This window comes from Varroa jacobsoni, unplaced genomic scaffold (assembly GCF_002532875.2).
Source record: "Varroa jacobsoni isolate VJ856 unplaced genomic scaffold, vjacob_1.0 scaffold_734, whole genome shotgun sequence".
Lineage (NCBI taxonomy): Eukaryota > Metazoa > Arthropoda > Arachnida > Mesostigmata > Varroidae > Varroa > Varroa jacobsoni.
Window position 1 is genome coordinate 199,948 of NW_019213636.1, and position 18,738 is coordinate 218,685.

The window sequence follows — 18,738 nt, forward strand, 5'->3', positions numbered from 1 at the left end:
TTCCGATAATGGACATATGTCAATGTCGTGTATATTTGGCAGGGGGTCTGTCTGAACACCGAAGTGTCTAGTAGAACCTAACGCGTTATCAAGATGGGTTGGAACGGTTTAAATGGGCTCGTAGAAACGACACGTTTGTGTTCTACCGATTGGCATGCTCATCGATATCTCGGAAACTACCCGCTAATAAATCACGACAGATGCAAACAGCATCATTCTAAGGGGTCTAACAATCAATCTAAATTCGTTCGTACCCTATTTCCTTTTCTTATAGCAATCAGCAGAGGCAGGTTAGTAATAACACGCCAGCCCTTTCAGCGAGACCAGCAAATCGGCCCGTCGGTACGTTACACAACGTTTTCTTCGCTGAACTGATTACATAATGGTCAGTTCTCAGGCGATCAGTAGTTTTTTTCTTGGCGACCTGTCGCAGAAGCCGCTTCTTATCGCTGAGACATGCCGACAACGCAGCTGATGTCAGACACACCTGCTCGTCGACGACATAAGATTCAGAAACGCGCGATGACGTATATGTAGACTATCTTTGTGCGCGTTAGAATAGGTCAAGCGTTATTTACTCTCTAACTGGTCCAAGTTGGTTTCAGCCCGATACATGTGTTCCTGCAGTGCAGCGAACCACCCTGGCGTGGTAGCTTTAATGCTTAGCTGATCAGTGGCTTTTAGACGATGCAGCCCAGCTTGTGAGTCGAACACTTTGTCTTCGCTGTTTAGACTCATCTGAGGTATCCCTTTGTATGACAGTTCTCTTGTCTTGTAAGCAAACACCGATATGGAATAATTGGTCTTAGTAGTTACAGAGAAACATAGTTATGGCCTAACGTTACAATTTACGCAACGATTACTCTTTGCGAGTGGTTGCTCTAAGGTTATGTTCGTGATCATCTCTGTTGCATAGGTAAAAATGCATAGCTGTTGTTTCTAAATGGTTTCAGGCCGGTAATTTCACAACCGTGACGGGCAGTTCTAGGGGGACTTGATACCATTATTCTTATCTTGATGTTGATAGGATCCATACGGACAAGACCACTTACTATTAATTATAGAAAATGTTACTGAAGCTTGATGATGATAATGAAATTTGCTCATGTATGCTTGGGTCTCGTGCGAGAGAGATCTCGTGAGGTGCGTTGTCTATTGTTCTGCATTGTGCGTGCGTGTTTAGATATACGTACGTAGGGGTGTACGGTGAAACCAGAAGATGGAGAAACACGCTTTTACGTCGTCGTAAGGTCACCAATTCGATATGCGGTCTCTACTCTTGGCCAATGTCAAGGTGACGATGGCGTTTCCTGTCCCTTCACATATATTACCTCAAGATCATGGTACGTCTAAACGGCAGCATACGTCCATGTCGTAATGATAGCTCGATTGTGTGATTCACTGCAAAATTAGAGGCTGCTGAAATATAGACGCATGCCGATATTCAATCTGAATATGTACACTAGAAATACTAGACTAGTTGTCTTAGGAACCTGCATTGACAGACGCTATTTCTTACTACATCTGCTATGTAAGCCGCTGTGCTTCTGAGGGGTTGGCAGTTGGGCCAAGTAGCTACGCGACACACGTTATACTTTATCCTGATTTAAAGCGCGTCCGCCGCCATTGTGACGCGTCCATTTCGTCTAGCTCACGCGGTGTAGTCATTTAAAAATCGAGAAGCAGCAGGCGACTTCGTAACCTTACCTGACCAGCTAGGCTTAGAATAGGTCTGCTTCTTGCGTCACCTGGCTACAGTTGCTTGTTTTTAAGAAACGGAGATTAAGATACAGATTTGGTTGTGCCGTCGACGGAAAATCATCGACGGAACGAATGAACAACCAAGCTGCTGCTTCTTAGTCACACGACGTCTTAGACGACACTCCTCGGATTTTCGTTGGGTTTGCTTCTGTGCTAGAAGGCCGGCCCTTCGAGCGGGCTGCACGAGATACTGGACCAGAACCGGCGAGTGGAAGGCACAATGAAAAGATGACTTACAAATAAATAAGCGAGCACAAATGAAAGCAATTCTTAAATAAAACAAAAAAACACCTGGTTGATTATGCAGGCAGAATAGTCGTTTTTCGTCTTAAGCAATGTGGCGATCTCGTGTCGATTTTGGACTTCAATTATGGATGGATTCAGGAGGTCAAATCGGAGATAATCGAATGGACCTAATATAATTGACACTTAAGGCAAATATCTACCATCTTAAAAGTCATGTTAAGTGTTCGTATCATGGAAGCTCACTGAATCGTACAATCTGAGACAGATACAATTTAGCGATAAGAAATAAGAGGTAAGGAAGGTGTTCCAAAAAAACAGTGGTGTATGTATATGTATGCTTCGCGAGCTCAATCTGCGTCAATGAAATTACATCTGCCAGTAAGAAAAATCTGGTTTCAACCAGATTTTTGCTTTCGATGATGGCAGACCATTATGGAGATTTTTTGATGCTTTGAATTAGGCATTCTCTTGTCTCTGGTCTAAAAATTCTTTCCCGTGTAACAAGAGCCAATTAACAGACATTTACAAATAATTCAAATATAAAAATAATTTTTATCTAAAACGCTGGTGTTATTTAGTTAAAGCCCACTCGTACACATCACTTATTGCAAACAAGAATAACATAGTCTGCCGAGTATTGCTACGAATGTTTCACACTTAAAATGTAGAGTGTCATTGGTGAGGAAGGCTCCTCCAAATGTTTTCCAAGCTGACATACGGGATGCGGGCAAGACACCCACCCATTCTTTCCCAATTTTCCTGCTTCATACTAAATAATAATAAAAAATTAATAATAAAAAAAATTCAGGATTCTCATCGAGTTTTCAGCATTCGATAGTGGTTAGGCTAACTGCTTTCACGACGGTATCGATCCAAGTTGGTTCGATCTATCCCAAAGACCATATGTCGTCTGCGGATTTCTCATCAGCAGAGCAAGGGGCGGAGGCGGCGTAGCTGACATGGAAGTCGGCATCCACTCCGCAGGACCTCTTAGAGAACAATATGGAGGAGATTTCAGCAAGAAGAAGCAGCAGGGAAGATCAACAGGAAGAGAAACTGAGCGAATGCGAGAGCTAGAGGGAGGGGGAGGACACGCTAAAGCTTAGATTGATAAAATTTTGAAAAAATTGACACTGGTATTGAACTCCAAATTAAGGCCAACGGTATGGGGATGCAAGAAGCAATTCACACTCGCAAAAAAACACTTGCTTTACGTACAAGTTTGCATAATAAACATAGATGTGCATGTTACCTGTTACGTTTACTCGTTGTGTAGTACACGCATAAACCCGCTGACTCGACAAATTTGATTAACGAACTTGTAGCGACTATCGTCCTTCAGTATCATGAACGTATTCATAAATTACTTATCAGTTGAAGAGACCGTTGCTTGTCGTCATCTGTACTATCCAGTCACCTACAGGATTACTTTATTTCAAATCATTCCTTGCATTACGGTCTTGGACTTGAAACAATTAAATGGACACAAAAATCTCAGACGTTAAGTTGTTTTCGTACGCTTCAAGTTAGCTGAGCTACTAACGTATAGTTCGCAAGTTGGTGCTATATTCCACAGGACAGAGTGACCAGGTATACCTATGAATGGACGAAAATGTTTGTTTTGGCAACTCATTAACTTAATTTGTGCCTCGTAAATAAAAAGTAGTTCGTATATGTGTGTTGGTAATATATGTAGTTATTGATTGGACGTCAACAGGTTGTCAAGACGCAGCTGACTTTTGCTATCCGCCGCGAGCAGAGCAAGGAGGAGATCGACGATTACACGACTCGGGAATTAGCCAGACTGTACGCCCACGTTAGTCAACAGCCGGATACGACGCCGACAAAGAAACTCTTCCTTCAGAGGGTACGTTATCCTTGAGTGAACAATTCGACTTCCCTGTACTTCGATTTCAGTCGTGAAAAGCACGACTAGACGTAAACATATTGAAACTAGCTGTAACAGTTTTATCTTAAATGCACAAAAGGAACGTACTTGTGGTCACGAATCGTAAATAAGCGTAATCAGACGGTTGCTGCATGTAGAATTTACTAAGTATCCAAATGATGTTAAAAAAGGAACCATTTCTCTTCCAAAGACGCTGATCTAAAAAATTAGCTGAGCATTTCCTAAAAATTTAACCTAGAAGCGGTGGAGGCAGTAAGTCATGCGTTGAATAGATTAAAGGAATTGAGAGGTATTTATAAATAACTTATTCGGTGAATAAATCACGCTTAAATATTCAGTTCATATTTTCCGAACTTTCAAAGCTGAACAGCTTACACACTGAAAACAACAGTTTTTATTCTGCAGTTGCACGAGTTTCTACTTTTCCTATCCGCTTTTGTTCTCGTGCTAGTCTCCTTACATGAACTCACATTAGGCCCATTTTTTTTTTGGAACTCACAGTCTCCCCCTACACACTCTCTTATACTGCCCACAGCAAACAAAACCTATGTATGTATACATTCGTATGAAATTCTACTAGCTCATATATATTCATAATTTTCGCCGTAGAGTGACCATCCCGATACTTAAAAGGATACTTAAGGATACTTAAAAGCTGGTCGAGGATTACTTATGTACACTCAAATTTGCCGGCTGTCAACTTTTGATTGTTGTTACAACGGTTGTTGGGCATGCCCTCGTATAAAGTGTAGCAGTGCGCTCGTACGGCGCTGTCATCATGGAGAAAGCTCTCGTTGGTGAGACGCTGTTGGTCTTCGTGTGGCTGTAGTAGCCCGGATACTTTCACATCACCAATGGTCAATGCACCTGCACATAAAGAGAAGGCATTAGATCATCTGGCAGGTCATGCACAAACTATATGAATAGGACCGTGTGTAAGCACGTTGCAAAACCGCAAGGCAGATCTACTTAGCTCTTGTAACATCGTTCTCTTTCGCTTTTTAGACGTCGTATTTCGACGTAGCTGTCCTGCTAAGGACAACCTACTAAAAGAGAAACTTGACAGCGCTTACAGAGTCGTGAAGATTTACTAACGAATTGTTTTTGCAATTACTTATGTTACATAATTATACCGACACAACGTTGGTGAAAGCGACGGGATATCGCGCTGAGCTAGTCCACGCTAGATACTTGAGGATGAGCTTGAAAAGCTTGAATTTGTTTTTCAAAGATGGGCTTCTGTGCAGGTCAGGATCTTTACTTGCGCTGCTCAATGCTCATCATAGGCTTCATCTATGAAAAACGACATACTTCGGACCGTTACGCTAGACGAAGGCAAAGATATGAAATGCGGCGGGGTAGAAACGACGAATGCAAAACATGTCGCTGACTTCACAACAATTTTTCGCTTCAGGAGAGAAAGAGAGTATTCTTGTTTCATTCAACAAAGCCAGTAATGCGCCGTTTGCTGGTTGAAGTTTTGGCTCGGTGCGAACCGTTGTCGATGTTGTTACAACTGGAGATCGAAAACCCAATCATCACAGAGATAGACATAGTGAGGAGAGATACACCTCATTCATTTTTTGGGGTGCTGTCACTCCGGCACATATTCATCGATGTGTTACAGTGAGCACGACACAGAGTAGCCGGCTGAATTACATTGTTCATCAATGTAATACTGGTCGCTCGTGTTTAATTATGACGATGAAGGCAATGTGCATGAAGTGAGTCCTTTTCATGCTTCATCTTTCATCCTTTGCTAGCCTTTTCATGCTGATTTTCCTAAGTAAATGTTATTGGTTATTATTTATGCGAAGCGCTAGCTGACCTTTCAGCTTGCTTCAATACTTCCTATTCCAGGCATGGCTAACCCCGGATGTGCAAGAAAATAGTCCAGAGAGCACAGGTCCGTCAAGTTAGTATGATTTTTTTTCTATTTTCACATTTTCGGAGTGACTATGAAAAAACGCTGAAAGCGAGTGAGCTAAGCTAAGGAACAGGGTACAGCCATGCAGCCTTCCGAGAAACTCGCCCTGTTAAGGACAGGTAGTAATGTATCCACTGTAATGTTATGTGCGTGTCTCGTATACAAGGTTGTCCTGTGTCCTTCGCCACCGCTCACGTACAACACCAGTAATTATTGATGCATAGGTCGGGTATCCTGTGTTCTATTCATCGGTCCATATAGAGCATTTATCTTCGCCACAAAGTAAATACTGATTTTCAATAAGACAAACGGGAAGGCAGTGAGACGTGAAGCGATTCGGTGACGGAAGGAGGTTGTGTAGCAAACAGTGTAGACTTTCTTAAAGAGCGAACATTTTTGGAAGGTCATTTTTGGCAAAACGATTTGGGACTACGGCCACGAAAAAAAACGTTAGTTAAAGCATTGGTCCCGTCTAGACGAATAGGATGAAGTCCAGTTCTATTGTCAAATTAGGCCATAGAAGCACCATAGAGAACAAACTTGTCAGTCTTGTTGATTACATGTTTATAGCTTCGTGGGCAGGATCTAGCCATCCCCCGAGGATAGCGCTATGTCTAACGAGAGTCTAAATAAGGTACTTAATCGAAGCCAGCCGTTTGGTTTAGGCAAACCTATTTCCTGAGGGATGACTGTTACCGCTACGTGTCTGTTACATGGAACAGGCGCGTACATCTTTATGTCAAGGCTGTCTTTGTCGTCTTCTTGTTTCGCTCATTTTTTCGCTGTCCCCTGCTGTCCGTCCACATCGCCATGCTCGACAATCGCTAGCTCTGTTTCTCAATAAGGAGTAGCCTAAAGGGCAACGAAAAACGAGATATGTTACATTATACCTAGGCATATTCTAAGGCCATCAGACCTGTGCAGCTACAAAGTTTTAATGCTAGATGAAAGCTAACTAGAAGGACAGTGAAAGGGTGCACGAGAAAACGCAGAGGACAGATGATGATCCGGAAAATAACAAGCTTGTGACAGCCCCGTACGTCACAACATATACCAGCTGTCTCAGACTCATCATCATCATCATCATCTGGCTTCTTTTCGTGAAAAGCTCGTAAGCCTACACCTTTACGCGACGTCTATCAGTTGGGCGTAGAAAGAGTCCTTCAAAGAAATGCTATGCTTCGATGGAGCGGTTGTAAGTAGCAAGAGTTGTTCAAAGAGTAAAGCAGCCTCATATATAAATTAGCCGTCGATGATGTCAGCTATTGTCAAGAAACATGCGCGTGAGCACGTCGCTGTTGAATAGGTCTGTGACTTTCACTTTGGAAATCTAGTTCCGTATAAGCACGCGAAAATGGCGCATTGAATAGCTCGATTGTGGCATGTGACATTTTAAAGGCTCAATGTTGTAAATCCCTGATCATCTGAAACAGGGTGGCGTTCATTTATATATAATAGCATCAAAACTAAATACGTTGTTTCGCTTTTATTTTTTGTTGAAAATTTCAGGTGCAACAAGCGCCATCCATCCAGCCAGCAACACCCAGGACACCAATCGCAGCAAAGGCTGAAAAAATCCTGGGTTTGGCAGACACGCCCGATTCACTGAAACGCGGACTGCTCCGAACATCGATTCGTTATCCTATTCAAGGCAAAGCCGCTTTCGTAAGAAGCGGATCAGTGGATTCGCTTGTTGCCGTTGACCTTGTCGACAAGGAAAATGCGTCACCGTTCGCCAAGGTCCTGAAACGAAAGGCCGATGAAGACCATCCTGCCGGCGGGCAGATGCCCACGCCAACGAAATTTTCCCGTACTCCGTTCCAGAGTGTGATCCGGGCTTCGATGCGAGTGAAGGCTGCCGTACTGACTCCGACGAAAAAGCTCATTGCTAATACAAACAACAATACAGCAGTTAAGTAGGGTGGGATTTGCATAAGGAAACAGTGAGCGAACTATTGTTTGTTGGTCCGATGTAGCAGCATTAGCCATATACGTGGTGGACGCGTGAGCAATCCGATGACCTCCAATGGCCTAATGGCTCTTTGGTGATGAATGATCCTATGGCGTCGAATATTATTACATAAAGAAAATCAGTTTGGCAATTAGACTGATGATTCTGTCCCATGTAACTGCCAGACGGTTCCACTAGCTGTAGTGTTTCGACTAACAGATAAGCCAGCCAGTAATCGAGGTACGTAAATGTACACGGAAGTGAGGAGATCGCTCGGCGGAGCATTGTCCTGGCTGGCGTTTTTTTGTCAACGCCCATAGCGTAGTTAATTGTTGAAGGCGTGCTGGTGTGTATATATCATGTGTATAACTAATGTATACATATTATCTATCTACATAACTAATAAGTTAGTCTAGAAAATAATGGAACGGTTCAGGCGTGGTGGGTGTGTCGCCGGCATCGCATACTGAACCGAACAATGGTGCTTGCCAATGATTTTTCAATTGACCGATCGCAAGACAACAGCCGTTTTCATCCTCACTATTACATCAATGTAAATATGACCATAATCTAGCTCCTTCTTCCTTTTCCTTATCAAACATTAACCACATTTACTTATTTCACTACTGCCTGAACCTGAATACGTCAATGAAAACCTATTAATTTATGTAAAAAAAAAAAAAAAAAAAAAAAAAAAAACGTTTACGCTAACGAATCAAAGAACGCCAACTCGGCTGCAGTTCACTAGCGGATGCTACACTAGCGGATACTGTAATAATAAATTCGATCTATAGAAATTCCTGTTTGTATTTCCGCTATGGAATGACTAGGGATGTGTGAACCTACTAAAGCGTTTTATATTTGTATATATTAATATATCTACACGTTATCGTGTAACATACCGAAACAACGTGATTCTATCCGTTCTGTCCTAAAAAGAAAAATGCTTCATTTATGACAACCATGTATAAATTATGATTACTACAAGCATTCGAAGTAGGCCCGATCAGAGAATATGCATTCTGTTATTACACTCAGTATTATAATAATTAAATATCTAACGGGAAGCAACAGGAAACCACTGTTTAAAGTTAAGTTCAGAATAAATGGAAGTAATCGATATTCTCAATTTGCCCCTGACTTTTTATTCCAGTCCCTATAGCTCTTGTCAATGGTTTTCCAAAACTGATTTTTTGCCCCTAATAGCCCCGTCCTCCCCCCATTAAGTCGAACATTTCGAGGGAACTGCGGGTCAAAGCTATTTCCTAAACGCCAAACGTCTATTCACGAATTGCTTATGTATGGATATGCATCATAATCCATTAAAATTCAACCTGGTCGTTGTAAAGCTAACGTTCGCAACTATTTCGTGTAACAACGATGATCGTGGATAATATACGAAGAAATAAACTGTGTCTTGCCCTCTTTGTCTTCCTAAAACGAAGAATAAATACATTATTAGATAGCTATCACATGTATTTTTTTCACTGTAGGTTTGAAATTCATATTTTGAATAAGGGCGGGAAATTGGTCGTCGCGTAGCGCCCAGAAATGCACGTTTTATTTAAATTCGATGCTTTTTTTTTTCTGTCAAAAATGGATTGTCCATCATTTGCATTGCATTTAGAGAAATCATGAGACATGAAGGGCTACTACAATGTTCGGTACGTTTTTCATCTTAGGTATTTTCGCCTGACACTATTCGGGACTTCACCACCCCTTAAAAAACCCCTGAAACCCGCTAGCACTAACTTGAACAAATAAGGCAGTATCTTCTTGGAAGGGGAAGTGAATGTCGGAAATGGGGCGCTCCCCAAAGAAATGTTCGAATGCATTAACACCAATAGGTTTTACAAAAGACTTACTCGTACGCACATAAGAGAACTTAGTCATGTGGGTATCATCCAGTTGAGTTTTGAAATGCACAACCGACGATCCCCATTATAACCCATGTTGTGTTAACAAAGTAAATAATTGCCAATGCCTAAAAAGAACGCGGTAAATTTCGGTACTTTTTTGCTCATCCCCCTTATGTGTTTATTGCGTTTCGCGTAACACGCATCAGATCGGTGCCCAGACATCTCGCTGCGGCGGGTTTATCGCCGACTAGCCTAGTACAAGGGTGAGATATGCTAGGTGATGGGTTGATACAAAAAAAATTCGTTTACAGACAAGCTGCGCTTCCGCTTGACGTCATGGATCTATGACGTAAAAACTTATTTTTTACAGTAAAGTTTGTTAAAAAGCGCTGTAACAATTTACTAGCAACATTCTACGCTATATTGAGAACAGCGAAAAGTGAATCGGAATTTTCTTCTGAGCATCTGAGATTTTGTATGGTTTTTTTATTCGTAGATGTATAGTTTGATAGTCGTTTAAATACAAGATAAAATTGTGCAGATATTACACTCCGTTGATAGTGATAGGTAGTTAATGGTAAACGACGATGGCAAAATGCATGTAGCGCTTCTATTGCACTTAAATATTGTTGGTTAAAATAAGCCCATGCACAAGCACCGGTCGCTACAAATGACAATTCGACCAAAATTCGTTAGAAGCTTTATTTACATATATTTCACTACCTTTTGTGCTTTTTGAAATTATCGAACATTATTTCCTTTATTCCCAGAGTTCCTTTACTGTTTTTCCCAAACTTTCTCCCCGGCAATCCATGTAGAGAGCACGTTCAGATCGTCGTCAAGAATTACAAAGTCCGCATCGTAGCCAATTTCAAGCAGTCCCTTCGACTGAAGTCCAAGCACCTGGTTTTCAGCAGCCCAATGCGCGAATAATACGGAAATGTCCATTTAGTCTCATTAAGATGCTTTGCTTTGGTCATGCATTCCTAAACGGCTTCACGTTATTCTTAGAAGTATCACATCGTAGATAACCTGGACGCAAATAGCTCAGCAGGCGTATGCGGACAACAGGCCCTCTTACCACCATGCCATCTATTTCGAAATTCTCGTACGTTTCAAGCATTTAATTTGTTAAGAAGCTGTACTCACCTGCGCAGGATGATATGATGCCGCTATGAGGGCTTCTTCACGAGAACACCCGCTAGACGCGTAGAACTGCCGTATACAAGCATCCATTGTGCCAATGCACCCACATAAGGTTTCAGTGCCTTCAATAAGCGCTCTTTTGCCATCTGTTACTACAAACATATCCCCTAAAAAAGGCGATGCAGGTAACAACATAATGTATCGGAAATATGCTGTGCTCATTCGGTGATCTCAAATGGTTTCATTTACCTTGTATTCAGTTCCCAAGTAGCCCACTCTAGTCGCTACTCCTTAATTATATATAATATGAGAAAGTCGAAGTAGGCGTTTTTACCGATGAAATGCGTCCCGCTGGAAAGACCCATTGCTGCTACGGCATCTGTAACCAGGACGAGATTTTCTGGATTGGTCCGATGGGCTAATCGTAAGGTTTCTGGGTGGGTATGGATACCATCCGCTATAAGGCCAAATCTGACAGCTTGACCATGCACGCTCGAGCTAAGCAGGCCCAAGAAACCAGGATCTCTGTGATGAAACTGAGTTAGGGAAAATGCACGATATTGTATTGTCTACCCGTTTTTTTTACGAAACGCGAACTCAAATTCCTGCTAGATAACTATTCTAGACGAATTCCGATTTTTAATGCAATACTGTTACCTAAAATATATATCAGATGTTTTTTAAAAAGAGTGAGGGGCAGCATATAATCCTATTTTGCCCATTTCCTATGTATAAAACGCATACATCTGACCACTAATATCGTGCATTGTCAGCCTTTAGGCACCTACGATGCCTACAAATCTGACTGAATGCAAAAGCGTTTACTACGAGGAGAAATTGAACTATTTTTTGAAGATGTTCCGTGGCGTCCTTCCGTATATAAAGTAATTCCCATTTACGCATAGGTATGTAATTGAAAGTGATCTTCGAATAGCTAGCGAGGTTCAGCTGTTGCTTACAGGAAGCATTGCATTAAATAGATGAGTAATTAAGGTTGCACCGTGTCGCGCTCCGGTTTGTCCTTGTTCAAGGCTCGCCATCGAATGACCTAGCGAGACAATAATACCTGGAAAACGTGAATGGCTCGTAACTGACGTAATTCGCAGATGTAACATCCGCTAATTAATGGTGTCTCTAAATAACTTTTATAGATTCTATAATTTTTTCTTTATTATTATATTATTACAATTTTATTATATATATATATATATATATATATATATATATATAATAATATAATATAATATAATAATATATCCTAATAATTTTGCTGAATCTGTATGCTGTATAGATGAAATAGTGAAAATTACAAATGCCAGTGCACGCACTTTACACACATTATAGCTTAAGATCAAATTTTTTTCGTCAATATTACACTTTTACACCACGTTGTAGATTTCAGTGTAAATCCGAAGTTATCTCAGAAAAAATGACAGTCGAGTTCAGTTAGAAGGTCTGTAAACCTTGCGAGTCGACCTTTTAATTACGTTTGCACCACATGCTCCTCCACGGGAATAGAGGATGTACCACTAGGAAGCTGCGAATTCAAAAGATGTCATGAAGAGTAACAATATTGGCTTCAGAAAGGATGAAAGATTATGTATCATAATTTTGAAAATATGACTTTGTATATATTCCCACCTTGGCGAATCAGATGCTGTATGGCTACTCCACTTGGATCAAGCTCAGGGGCGAGAGTCACAATGGCAACAGATGAAAGGTCATCCCCATAAACCTCCCGCAGATCGGTTATACCGCCGGAAAGATCGCGCACGTGATTCGGGTTATGGGCGCCACGCTTGGCCATAGCGATGAAGGGACCCTCCAAGTGGAGCCCTGTAAAGTGGTTATTCATCAAGTAATCCATAATGATTGTTTATATACAGGATGAATCAAAAGTTCTTTAACAGTTAGAGAGTTTGTTCCACATACATTCCAATAGACGCGCAACTTGCCGCATCTTACTTAACTGTACAACACATTTGTAGTGGAGTCACCCTAATACCATCCCTATAGTTCTTGTTATAAAGTCCAGTAGGTACAACGACGATACAACCAATATCAAAGCGCCTTCTAACAAGTCTCATGTCGTTGTCCGAATGGTGGCCCCCATTATTAATGCGCTTCTGCAGCCTCGCATATATACACCCAGGACATGTCCGGAAAATAGGAAAAGCTCTCAGTGTATGGACAACTCTTAGTAGTCAAACTAGATGATCACACCGAAATGTTTGACCTGTGTTACGCACGGTAGGGGGCTATTGACTTACACAAGTGTTTATGAAAGAAAAGTTCGTAGAGCAGTAAGATTTGAATAACTGCAAAATTTTAAATAGTGCATAAACGAGGGCGTGTGCTTTTTCGATATTCATATACAACAGGATAACGTGCGAAAGGCGATGGGCGTAAGCTCAAAATAACAGTTGCAGAGTGTCTCTCTCAGAGAGTTTCTTTGACATGCTGTTGGGCCTTTTTGAATTCTAGAATGGTAGATACGATAGCAAACCTGTATACGAACATTTCTCGTACCCAATAACTAGCAATTTAGTTTTGAAATCTGCCGAAATCTGAAGATTCTGAGATCTATATATATAATCTCAAAACTATTTATCAAGAGTTTTACAACAGATGAAAAGGTTCGGACCGTGTTTGCTCTGCTGTCCTCTTAGCAAAGAATCCGAAAGGAACAAAAATATTTCGCTACGGAGATGTGCCAATACCCCTGTGAAATATTAGTTAGATACGATTAGATAAGGTCGTTAAGCGCTAACGAACTGCACTATATCTTATGTATTATAGAAATTGTGTGGTATTAGGGTTCCCTATTATAGATGTGGTACACAGTGAAGTTTTCCTTCGATTGCAATTATTTACGTATTTTTTGCTGTTTTAACCGTTGTGTGATGAAGAGTGTCTATGTATCAGGTGATTTTTTTCTCGGCTGCGGCTCACCGTTTGAAGCCGGTCAAACTTCGTTGGGTTGTTTGTCGTTCGGGGCATGCGGTCATCCGCTATTCTTGGCGCCAAAAAAATTTCAACTCTTTCTAGAATAAAACAGCAAACTTTTTTTATTTACATTTTATTTTTTTTATATAGATTTTATACTCTATATTTAAACGAAGCTCAGCTATTGGTTCCTTTGCGTCGCACACACCGTCACCAGAACAACAAACTTTTTTTTTGCCCGATAATGTTCATCTTCATGCTATTTCCAAAAAAACCTGAGAAGGAAATCTATAAGGCAAACGGGGGGGGGAGAAAGTTAAAAGTAAGCGCTCGAGAATTCCATCAAAATTGCACAAAGAGTTATTTTTGATGCACCTCATTTTTTTGTATATGGAAACGAGCAGCTGCTTTGGAGGGATTGATCGCTTGAGTAAGCTCTAGTTAATCTTTTTGAGACTTTTCGCGCCTTTCTGTACATGTTTTTTTTTTTTAATTTATTTTTGTATTTTTGAGACCGTTGGCGCAGAAATTTAATTCCGGCGGAATTTTTAGTGTATTTACTGTGTCGTATTTCAACAATGTTCTACCTAAAAGAAATGTACACCTACCTATCTTGTTTGATGCACAATTAATTAAGATAAAAGAACATTCAAAATTTAGGTTGCGGCTAAAGATTTAATCGCCGCGAATGATAATTATGTTGAATAAACCACTATCGGGAACGGCTCTATTAACCTACACAAAACAGATCTGTTTTTGTCCCTCTGTAGCAGAAATTTACCGGAAGCTTTAATGTGGTGCGACGTGTCAGACAAAATTACACCATTCGTTTGTGACGCATTCAGAAAAACTAGCCAAGATAAAAATCATTGTCTCGTTCGTTTGTGCTGCTTTTGATATATATTCGGTGTTTATTCAATTTTGTGGAGATGGCCTTTCTATTGATTACTTCTCATACGCATGTCAATAGGGTGGCCAACATTTATTGCCTTTATTTTTGGCTGATACGCAAATAGGCTCGGCCGGACCAGCACGTCCGGCAACGTTGCGGCCGCAGAGCCAACATATCGGTTGAAGGCTGACGGTCGAAGCCTGAATGACACACGTTATTAACTGGGTCGACCTGTGGCCGACTCTTAACAGACGTTACCTTCAATTGCTTTTGTTTCTAGGACCCGCGTGAATAAAGTCGACTGTCGGCAGACATCTCAGTGGGGATTATCCACAGCCAACTAAGTTAGTGACTCTGTTCCCAAAACATCAAGATAAGGTTTAAGGTTTTCTATTCTCTGTTTATACTATATGTAATGTATTGACTCTGTTCTCAGCAAATGTTTTATTTCAAAAACACCCTAAACGCATTTTCACTCCAAGGAAATAGAAAATACTGTACTGTGTTTCTGTTTTTTCGTCTGAAAATATCGATTTCTGGTGCGAGGATATGTACTCTATTCGAGTCAGCTTGTGCAGGTCCATCGGTTTGGAACAATAGACACAGCTCCTTACGGTAAACGCCATGTTAAATTGTTACCCTTTAAACAGCACAGAAATACATCCCATTTCAGCTCGGCAGAAACGTTCGATTGCTACTAAAAAGAACCCTCTAATAAGAAAAACATTAGGCTTCCCAGCAAGAAAGTCTTTATTTGAGGGTATTGCACTTTATTCAACCCATCAAAATGGCTTAATTTTATGTACTTCATTATGTAGCATATTTTAAAAGTAAAAAAAAAATATTCGTTATACCAGCTGTGAAATGATTAGCTGTTATATGGGAAAAACATCTGATCAGAAAAGCAGCCAAGAGTAGGTCCAAAAATATTTCAACCTTCTATTATGAAGCAGGTTCCTTGATACGTGCCCTGGTTTGACCCTATCGTATAGAAGCACATCCATCTATATTATATAAAAAAGATATTCATCTTCTTTCAAAATAGATTGCTCGTACAAAATATCTCGCCCATTCTTCAGAGCTGATGCCAATAGATTTTTCCTATCAGGATAGAGTCTACTCCAAAAAACCAAAGACACGAAGGTTTCAGCGCCTAATTAGGTAACCAAATCAAATGTTCTTTGAAGTTCGTAAATCAATGGCCCGCCGCAATCCGCCAGAAAGGTAATAGTTGCGAATTTCTAAAGAAAAAGTTTAAAATTTAAATACGAATAAACACTATTTAATCTGCGTAGACGTTTTTTTCGGACGCCAAAGTAGGTCAACATAAATTGATTTAATCAAATCGCCTTACGTTTCTTGAGGATAATTTGTCCAACTATTATTCTATGCATGTAAAGATCTATAGTTTGTATAAAGCTACTAACCAAGAACGGCCGAGCCATCCTTGCCGCCTTGGGTTTTCTTTATTGCCTTCAGAACTCTTTGATAAACCTCTGGTGGAGAACTGACCAACGTGGGGCAGAAACCGATGACCCCTGATGGTAGCAATTCTCGTGCTACTTCACTAACAGCATGGGAGACCGTTTCGTTATTATGCGAAAAATCGTATCCAAAGGCACCTGGAAAAATGGTAATGACGAAATAACAAAATCAAAGTTACCGTTTTCATCATAAAATTCCGCAAGACCAGAATAAGCCACATGAGGAAACCTCGAATTATCTTAGAGTCTTAGAATCTTAGAATTCTACTTGACCTAAACAACACCCTGCTCAAACCTATCCGTTAATCTGAGACACTTGTTTTGACCACGCACCGTTTATTTGGAGATCGATAAACCCTGGTGCGATAATGTGCCCCTTGCAATCGATCACAGTGTCGGGCTTCCGTTTCTGCTCATAGAAAACCTGCTTGTGCAAGACACAAAAAAACTTCATATGCTCTCTCTCAGTTTACTTTTCAAGATACTTAATTATTGAGTAGAACAAGGTTGGTCTAAGAATATCAGACAAATGTGTCAATGCCGCTTCTTCTTAGATTGTATATAATTAGGTAAACCTAATTACGTAACAGTATGATTTTTTTTAAATGCAAAATCACGCAAAGTAAACTTTTCACACGCTAAGATAACCATGTATTACTCTCAGGTAGTTGATGATTTTTCCATCCTGAACAAATAGGTCTTCATGTTGAAATTTTCTTCTACGCAGTACCCGACAGTTTTTGAGTCTGATGATCGGCCCCATTATTTGCCTGGAAAATTGAAAAAAAACAACGTATCGACGTTTACCAGCCGAATTGACCATGAATTGACTAGCATAATTTTTTTGATCCTTATGATAATTTTTTATTTAAATGGAGTGCCATTAGGGTACGCAGAACTTATTCATTGTCAATTTTACTTTTTCAGGGCCACTTATTTTTGGTCCACTTATTTTTAAGAAAACTATCACTATTGCTAAAAAAGCACGTTGCTGTCGCAGTATCGAGAAAATTAGTAGCTCGAAAAAAGGAATCCTATTTGCGCACGGCCGATTTATATCCAAGTAGAGCCTGTTTTACGTGCGCCGAATGTGAATCGAACCTTTACTGTTGGTCTTATAATAATCGAGACCGTTATCCACAAATTCTCAGTTCCTCTTTTATGCTTCTTTATCAAACAGCACTACGTGTTCATCTGAGAGAATGGCAGACGCCTGCCGTGTGAGTCACCTTTCGGTTTCAGCGCCTTACCGTTCGCTCGAAGCGTCCTCTCGCGTCTCCCGACAACAAATTTGCAACGCCTATGTACACTTGCCCTGGATTTTTTCTGACATTCGGTCCTTACTTAGTCAAAATTTTCCTTTCCTCTCGGAAACCCTCTAGTAATCATTGCTTCTAGCTGCTATGCCCTTGCCGTGTGACAGAAAATTTCATCAGCTGGTTTATCGGGGGATTTCCCGCATAGCAGTCACCTTCTTTCAGCCATTACTTCAAAAATTTTGTTCCCTCTACGGTTCTAGCTGCTTTCGGGACCGGAAAAGTTAGACTAGTTAAGTATGCGCCCCCTATGACGCATAGTGTCTTGAACCAGTCGATTCCCCCGCCTGGTCGGTTCAGCCGTTTTATAACGTCCGGGGTGAGGTCACACACTTGAGCTGTACGTAGGAATTGCGGTCCACTTGGCAATCGTCTCTTCCTTTCTGCTAACTCTATGAAGCCATGTTCGAAATATTGTCGTTGTTCCTCCGCTTTGAAGTCTTACAATAGTGTTCCAGCTGGTGGGGGCGGAGGGGGAGGGAGGCGGTAAGAACCGCTGACGTCTTAATCGGCTGATAAGCGTATCGGCGCATAGCTGTGATCCCTTGGGTTCATTGTGTTCCTTTGTACGCTTCAAACATATCGGAGTTCCGTATCAAGCCACAAAGAGAACGGATTTAGTTATATTCTCTACTTGCGAGTTGAATATTCAAACTCTCGCGATTAACATCTTGAGAAAAGCTAGGTATTCAGTTTACGTCTGAGCATTTCAGATGTTATAACACCTGTTCTCGCCGCTGTGCTCAATACAGGCCTGATCACAGTGAGTGCCGTCGGATATGTCTGCGGCATACTCGTCTGAATGAGTTTAGAAAGACCTAATCAAACATTAGCAAGCAACATTAGCAACTATTGTGTTCAAGGTTAGGCATACGCGACTTTATAACGCTAGGTACGTTAGCTTATACGACGAAGTACCACAGCTTATAGGTAAACAGGCGTAAAGTTGTCGATCAAGTAAGTTGTTGACTCATGCTCCACCCGATTTAATCATATCTATGGCTGTCGACCTTATCAACAATCTGCGTGAGTACTGAGTGAAACATTAGTGAACGTCTCATAGAATGTGACACAGTGAACGAAGATTTGTAGCTACTTTCGGTGTGTGTGTGTGTGTGTGTCTGTGTGTGTGTGTGTGTGTCTGTGTGTGTGTGTGTGTGTGTGTGTGTGTGTGTTGTGTGTGTGTGTGTGTGTGTGTGTGTGTGTGTGTGTGTGTGTGTGTGTGTGTGTGTGTGTGTGTGTGTGTGTGTGTGTGTGTGTGTGTGTGTGTGTGTGTGTGTGTGTCTGTGTGTGTGTGTGTG

General features: G+C 41.0%; 2 protein-coding genes across 7 annotated transcripts in view; one reads left to right on the top strand and one right to left on the bottom strand.

Annotated features, from left to right (window-relative positions):
• The window catches only part of RhoGAP54D (Rho GTPase activating protein at 54D), a 46,537-nt gene extending 37,614 nt beyond the window's left edge, over positions 1–8,923 (top strand). For both annotated transcript variants that reach the window (XM_022837922.2, XM_022837923.2), the window contains 2 exons: positions 3,725–3,874; positions 7,353–8,923. In XM_022837922.2, coding sequence (XP_022693657.1) covers positions 3,725–3,874; positions 7,353–7,763 — 561 coding nt within the window. In that variant the 3' untranslated portion in view covers positions 7,764–8,923. The remainder of the gene's footprint in view (positions 1–3,724; positions 3,875–7,352) is intronic.
• Positions 8,924–10,341: 1,418 nt separating this feature from the next.
• Positions 10,342–18,738, bottom strand: part of LOC111263112 (N-acetylglucosamine-6-phosphate deacetylase) — a 15,654-nt gene continuing 7,257 nt past the window's right edge. For 4 of the 5 annotated variants that reach the window (XM_086969454.1, XM_022837928.2, XM_022837927.2 and 1 more), the window contains 8 exons: positions 16,780–16,891; positions 16,455–16,545; positions 16,065–16,259; positions 12,441–12,635; positions 11,759–11,865; positions 11,134–11,335; positions 10,803–10,966; positions 10,342–10,556 (listed from right to left, as the gene is read on the bottom strand). In XM_086969454.1, the coding sequence (XP_086825580.1) occupies positions 10,431–10,556; positions 10,803–10,966; positions 11,134–11,335; positions 11,759–11,865; positions 12,441–12,635; positions 16,065–16,259; positions 16,455–16,545; positions 16,780–16,884 (1,185 nt within the window). In that variant the 5' untranslated portion in view covers positions 16,885–16,891 and the 3' untranslated portion in view covers positions 10,342–10,430. Of the gene's footprint in view, positions 10,557–10,802; positions 10,967–11,133; positions 11,336–11,758; positions 11,866–12,440; positions 12,636–16,064; positions 16,260–16,454; positions 16,546–16,779; positions 16,892–17,371; positions 17,883–18,738 lie in introns of those variants that run through there. The other variant, XM_022837929.2, reaches the window with a different exon arrangement.